At 40.8% G+C, this 7,566-nt stretch overlaps 1 protein-coding gene across 1 annotated transcript in view; it reads left to right on the top strand.

The window, feature by feature from the left end:
• The first annotated feature begins 775 nt into the window (after positions 1–775).
• SOD2 (superoxide dismutase 2) overlaps positions 776–7,566 on the top strand; it is a 190,105-nt gene continuing 183,314 nt past the window's right edge. Inside the window, exon 1 of the mRNA XM_086927153.1 lies at positions 776–958. Within this exon, the coding sequence (XP_086783279.1) occupies positions 936–958 (23 nt within the window). The 5' untranslated portion in view covers positions 776–935. The remainder of the gene's footprint in view (positions 959–7,566) is intronic.

The raw sequence follows: 7,566 nt of genomic DNA, 5'->3' as shown, positions 1-7,566 counted from the left end.
CCTTAAAGGACATGTCCTTGCACAGATTCGTGACCTTCAAATACGTTTTGATGCTTCCCTTCGTATCCGTTTACAGCATCCAGGAACCTGGCCTATCTTGAACTAACCAAAAAGACAACAAAATTATATCCCGTGAACTTTGTACACACTTTCCTCAGTTACGTTCCCTAAATGTTTTAAAAAGAGGGTTGCTGTTGTTATAACACCCGCAGCAAGTATGTCATCCCGCTCTCAAAACTGCTCAACTGTTAGTGTTGTTACGTAAGAAACTCTCCAGCCTACGCTGCCACTTTAGCACTTTGAGAACGAAGAGGCAAACAAGTTCAAAGTCAAAACTATTGAAATAGACGAAAAAATTGGGCGTTCTCGGTCGCTCGGGTACAGGCAGCGGAGGCGGGTCCTGATCAAATGCAAGCAAATAAAACTGCAGGGTGGTAGAACACCTCGCGAGGTTGATAAATGAAGCAGCCATCTTGAAGTGCTGCAAAATATTTGTTTCGTACTGTGGTGGTGGGTGACAGAAAATAGTGTTTGCAACACGGGGGTTAATATATTACTTTTTTAGATAAATATTTGCCACTTGTTATTTAACTAAACATTTGATTTTAAAGTAATCTCAAATATATGATCTTGTTTTTATATTCAGCCGTTGTGGAAACTTTATACAAAATAAACGTGAGTTATTTGAGCATAGTTTATTCTATTATGAATGGTATGATTTCTGGTTCACTTCAATCAGAAGTGTGTCTATTCCACGATGGCCGCCATTTTCATTATATATTAATTGAACAGAGCCGTACACGTTCTGCAGTGGTACACGATTAGATCTGACACTAGGTAAGGACTGTCAGGGACGCCGTATCCCCGTGGTGGAAGCAGCAGTCGAGGTCCGATACGCACCTTTTCCTCCATACAGGATAACTCGGAGTTGCGTCATGCTTGGTCTCTGTGGCACCAGGTGAGGAGGAAGTCACTATAAAGCAGGTCCTTGCAGGGACTGTACAGGACCAGTCTGCAGAGTTTCTTGGGAAAAGCAAGGATTTGCAGGCGTTATGTATTGTACTGCACGTTGCAAGCACACATGCCAACGCTCACACTGAGGCTAACTTAGATGGCTCAAAGTAATGTTCTCAACCGTGTCGTAGCGTGTTATTTAACCGGTAGTCTAGATATTTTTTCAAAATGTTTACTAGTCGTAGCGTTACCTTAGTCTACGTGACGTAAAACGAACCATGTGCACCTGAACGTTGACGTTTGGCGGTGTTTATCATGTTAATGGGTGACTTGTGTTACTGGCCACACTTGAGAAGAGCGCTGTTATGCCATGCTGCCGCTTATTGTCGTTTTACAAATGCTTATTAGGAATACCAACAAGAACAACAAGCATGTGCTATTAAAAAACAAACCAAAAAAATTACAACATAATGTCAACTAAGCGAGATAGTCAAAAGCTTTCAATAAAAAAAAAATACATTTAAAAACATACACTAATATATAATTTTAATAGAACAATACAGTGTTTACAAACATGTTTACCTGCAGGAAAATTGTCAAACTGACGTTAAGGAAAGGTAGTATTGAATTTAACCAACTGTAACTTGAATAGCTTAAACACATAAGCATTACTAAAAAAGCAAGTATAAAGAATGGAAACAAATATTCATTAACAAAGAAAATTATTTGCCTCGTAGTCCTTGCACCGAAGCGCAGATGTGCTAATTTGATCAAACTTCAGGGGGCAGACTTACAAGCCCCTTGCCCCACTTTTATGTCACTTTTAAAATGGGAAAAGTGGCGCAAGGGGCTTGTAAATCTGCCCCCAGGTACCTAGTGCAGGCGAGGAAGTGGTTGTAGAGTGCTACTCCTTCTGTAGCTTGAGAAGCAGATTATGGGGTTAAACAGACCAATTGATGAATAGAGATGACCTAAGACCCTGTATGTAGTCAGTCAAACTAAAGATTCTTTATTCAGCCATTCAGGGTCATAAAAGCACGCAAGTAAAAACCGTCGTACCAGAGACGCTTATAAATACAAAAGCTTAAAAAAGACCATAGATAAATAGTAGGTCCAGTTAACACGAATAAAATATCTAAGACTATTTACACAAACAGGTAAAAGTCAAATTCCCTGTTGAAAAGAGTACTGGAGACAGGTCGGAATATAAAATTCAACAGGTAAAGTGCAAGTTTGACAGGGCATTTGCGTGATCCGGAAGGAACTGGTTCAAACCATACAGTATACCATCATATAATAAGCACATATAATGCCCAAGGAATGCTAGTCTGATACAAGCTTACTGGACCATGAGCATCTTCTTCCTGAGTCTTAAAGCTCCTGAAAATAAACTTGCGACCCTGAAACAAACCATAGGGGAGTAAAGCATTTGTAAATACCATAGTGCAGGACTTGAACAAATTGGCCAGATCTAAGGAGTGGAAGGATGATTATTTTCCGCAAGAGGTCATACAATTTGCAAAATAATGTAAAATGCAGAGTGTCCTGATCAGAGAAGTTGTCACATGGACATGGCTGTGAGGCACCAGGCTTCGAGAAGCCTTTAGGAGAGGCTAATAACCAGTGTTTGAGATTAAATCTAAATCTGGTTAGCAGAAAGCGATGGTGAACATTGTTAACAAGTGACAAATAGGGCTGCTCCTGTGAGCTCGAACAAGCGTGATCTATTTTCTCACCAAAAGGCTTAGCAAGTTCCCTACCCTCCCTTTCCCTTTACTGCCTGGCCAGAAACAGAAGTTTAATATTCCAATTCGTAAATGCCTAGGGTTTGTATACGAGTCAGAACAAACTATTCACCTCGTCTGCTCCAAGATATACCTTAACCAAGGAATACACAAGGCTTCCTCAAGTACAGTACAGCAGTCCGCTATTACAAGTTGATTTAAAGTGGGTGCTGGGCATGACCAGATTCTCATCCAGTGCATTAAAGGTGCAACTGCAATATGATCAGAGATGTATCCTGGATCAAGATCCTAGTGCAACATGAGGACAGGTGTTCGGGGGGGACAGCGAGAAGTCTGTGCATACATTTGTTTTTTAACACCTGCAAGTCTCCCTCATCCTTGTACCCCCACATATTGCATCCATAGGTGTCCATTAGAATATGTTTATCTCTATACACCTTTAACAGGATTGATACAGGCTTTGCCCCTAGTCTTTTTGCGAAGTCAATGGTTGCCCCCACTGCCCTTGCCAAAACATTATTTTTGTGTGCTCTTTGCGCAACCCACAACGCTCTGTCATCAAACAGCACACCCAAGTAGGGAAAGGATGAGACGTTTGATAGTTCTATACCCCTGCAGAAGAACTTACACCTAACAGCCTTCTGGGTTTCATTCGTTCTAGTATGGGACTTAAAAAAATTAGTTGTGAGTCTATAAAACCTATAAAAGCATTTCGTTTTTGAAAACTTACAGCAGTCCTGGCAAACAACACCACGTCAAATGCATATGAAAGTGCAAGAATAAGTTTGGAGCTGGCTCTCAGGATGTCTTTACTTGTTGCAGAGAGGACATCCCCCAGCTTGTTGATGTAATCCGTAAACCGCAAGGGGGGCAATAGACCTCCCAAGAGGCTGACACGCAGCCGTCCTCATTATAATCTCACCGCAGCAGTAACGTTAGTATGGGCGAAATGTAGGAAAGCCTCCAAATCTACATACATAACCAGATCCAAGAGAGTACACCACCGCTTGGATCTGTGAACACTGTTGAACGTCGAAGTTAGGTCCATGAACGCCATATGCAAGGATCCCCTCTTAGCTATTGGGTATTTCCCTACCACCAAGTGTAAATTAATGCATTGATCTAAGGCCCCTCTGCCCTGCCTGAAACCGTACTTTAAGTCTGAAATGGTCTTGAACTTATTTAACCAGGAGGTTAAATCCTCCAGGATCACCTTTCCCATACTTTTTGCAGATGAATCTAAGAGGGAAGTTGGTCAATAACCTGCTGGTTCGTCCTTTAAACGTTTTTTTAAAAATAGGTAAAATGTTGGCCTTTGACCAAGAGGAGGGGAAGCCACACAGACAGGCTGTGTTAAACATCTGTATCAATATCTTGGCCCAGGCCGGGGAGGTCATCTTTGTACAGGTCGGAAAGAACCTCATCCGGACCCAGAACTTCCCCCCCCCCCCCCCCGGCTGTGACCAGGATGGGTTTATGTACCTCATCTGTGTTAAAATGCAATGATCCAGTAACTGTGCTGAACTCTCCTGATACATCGGGCCCTCCCAGATCATCACCACTGTACATCCCTTTAAAGTAGTGGACACATCTCTCTGCAGCTATAGTGCAGTCTATTCTAGAGTTTTCTGTTTCTGGGAAAAAAAGGGACTATTGACCACTTCTCAAAACTTGGTGCGATCTGTCAACACACTTGCCTTACCGAGGGCCTCCCAAGCCTGTTCCCTGATAACCTTCTTCCTCTGTTGGATTGTGAGTTTGTAGGCCCTCCTACAAGACCTGAGCCCAACCTTATCCCTCAGAATTTGCTTAAGGGCTAGCATTACATTTCTGTGCTCCTTAGAGGAAGAGCCATCAAACCACTTTTTCTCCCCAACTCCTTTAGAGCTGAAGTTGGTTGTTTATCTGCTTAGTTAATTTGTTAAAAGCATCTAGAACAGTTCTGTCCTGCGTTCCCATGTCCAGACTGAGAGAAATCTTGTCTGCACACTCTGCATACAGATTATCAAAAAAAGTCTCTGGAATCGCCTTCTCCCATTTTAACCTGCACGCTTAGTCTTTTGTGATGATAGCAAAATATAAATATCCTAGCTAACGCGAAGGAAAGTTTCAATTCTATTAAGTCATAGAGAAAAACAGTTTCCCTTGGTCAAATATCTAAAGAATTGAAGCCCAAATATTAATTCTGGACACAGAACTCAATTTTGATGCAAACATAAACAGCACTCTATGTAAAAAGGTAAACGATTTTATTAAAACAATATTTTCATAATTCTAAAAAACACATACACAAAGCTTAAAAATAGAGTTTCTCACTCTTTACATTGCTCATTGAGACATTCTAAAAGAAATGTTGATCCTACAGTACAAGCACAATTTGTGTAAACATAAATGTTAAAAACATGTATAGAAGAGGCACCTATAAATATGCTCTAGTTCATACAATATACAATAAACGGGGAGGGGAGAGAAGAAAGGACACAGACATTCACGGTTTGTCATATATTAGTGCACATTATATCCCTCTGTGTTACTCAAACCCAGACTTGTCTTTCTTTCAATATTCGTGGGGTGAGTTGGGTTATTAAATTGTGCAGAGAATGGGCGTCGACGCGTTTCGATGGACTCATAGGATGTGGGCCATCTTTTTCAAGACACAAGATTTTACTTCTCTCCTGTTTGGCACTGGGTGGTTGCCTATGATTGGAGACCCTGTTGGTGGATATATTTAGATCAGTACATCACATGTCACTTAATGATGTTATTTTACAAAACATTCGAGTAATCGTAATACCTGTTTCTACAATCATCTTCATACTCCTTGTGCATAGTGATTATGATAATCAGACATTATACATTTTGTGTTGCACTAGTGCAATTTTATAAGATAACCTTCTATCGCATCTAAATCTAGATTTACAGTCCAACCAATATGTAGGCTTCTTATCATCAATCCCTTTGCAAATATAGGGTAAGTAAATCAAATGAGGTGCCAGGGCTCGCTGTGGTATTATTTGTGTTGTTATACAACACACCTGTTGCTTTTACTTGTAAACTAGCCTATTAAAGGGGAAGAATTACCTTATAACATGGTCCTAGTTAGCTGCATTCTGATGGAGTCTTTGTCTAGTCGGTCTTTGCATTGCAATTATTGTATGCAGTCAGATCTGAAAATATTATTCAAGGATATAGTTGTTTATGCCGCAAGATATACTTTAATACATACTATCAGACTGCAGATTACTTGTTGGGGGTATATTATCTGCTCTTTCTGCAGTTTCTCGGTATCTTAAAAAGCACACCTTCAATCAGCATGGAGAAGTAAGTAGACAGCAGTCTGTTTCCTGTATAGATGGTTCAAACTAGTTTCATTATAATTGTTCCCATTTGTTATTAGGAGACAATTTGTCTTAAAGTAACCTATTTTTTAAAAGTACCTTATATTGACCACGTTGACTGCTTTAAGTATTTTGCCTGCTGTCAAACCTCGTCATAGGCTGTGATATCCGTTCTTCACGTTGTAGCCTAAGGAAGGATTTTATATCGATGGGTGTTAGTGTTTTTTGTTGTTTTATTTTTGTCTATTCTATCGGTGCACAGTTAATTACAGCTCTTACCCGGTCTTTATGAGTTAAGTATCCCAGGGTCGGGTGCCTGCGAATGGTGCACGCGCTGCAGTCTAAAAACGGGTGTCTCGCGTCCCTTAAACAGAGAGGGTTAAACACTAGGTTAGTGATGATTCCTCCCTTACTGGATGGTTTACTGGGTCTGCAGTTAAATACAGTCCTTACCCGATCTTTTTGAGTTAAGGATCCCAGGATCGGGTGTCTGACACTGGGGCAGTCGCTGCGGTCTAATGCCGTCGATTGTCCCGGCGTCCCTTAAACGCAAGAGTGAAATGCTCTGTAAATCTTCGTACCTCCCAGTGTGGGTGCTATCTCTATCAACCCCCTCAAAGTCAGTTTCCTACCTTGGTTTTACGGAAATCTCGATCGCGCACCCGACCTCTTGCGTCTGTCGTCTGTTCTCCTCGATACCTCTCGGCGTAAGTTGGTTTACCTGGTGCTAGTGAATGCGACCTTATTTAAACTTTGGGAAGTGTCCTCCCATTGGCTGTTATTAACTATTACCAGCTGTATATGTTTACACCGGTATCTTCACTAGTTAGCATGCGCGATTCATTGCTTCCGCGTTTCACTGCTGGAACGCATGCTGCATTGCTTCCGCGTTTCACGCCTCGCTATCAGATGTTTTGGATTTAGCAGTTTATAAATTCAAGCCTCGTTATCGTACTCGCTATCAGATATTTTCAGTTACTCCTACCTACCTTCACTTATTTTAATTCTTTAACGTTATGCTGTATATGTTTAGCCTCGTTTTGAGAAATACTATACGGTATTTTCTAAAAACTTTTCAATTCTATTAAGGACAGGGAGGCTAGGATTATACTTTTTCTCTCTTTTAATTTTGCTCGGCAGCCTTAAAAAACAGTAATTCGTCAGACTACAACTCCCAAGAGTCTTTTCAACACAACAATCAACAACATAGAGTCCATCTTATTAATCCAGCATCAAGGAAAGCACTTCCTCTTTCTTTGAGCAAGGCATTCAAGATTCCAGTTTCCACTCAGTACTCTTGTTTCTGTTCTGACCCTATGGAAAAACACAAACCTCCTTGGTGAGATTCATAGACCGTATTAACATTCAATAGCATATTCGAACTGTGATTACAATCGAGACAAAGGAATGCCATTAGCTGTGATCATAAACAAGTCACCACATAGCCAGACAGCCAGTTCAAAATATACAGCTTTAGACCACCTTGTGAAACATAATTCTCAAAATATGCCAGTAATTTCAAGAAAAAT

Source organism: Lissotriton vulgaris, chromosome 6 (genome assembly GCF_964263255.1).
Source record: "Lissotriton vulgaris chromosome 6, aLisVul1.2, whole genome shotgun sequence".
Lineage (NCBI taxonomy): Eukaryota > Metazoa > Chordata > Amphibia > Caudata > Salamandridae > Lissotriton > Lissotriton vulgaris.
Note: the sequence above shows the minus strand (reverse complement) of the source record. Positions and strands in the feature narration are given on the sequence as shown.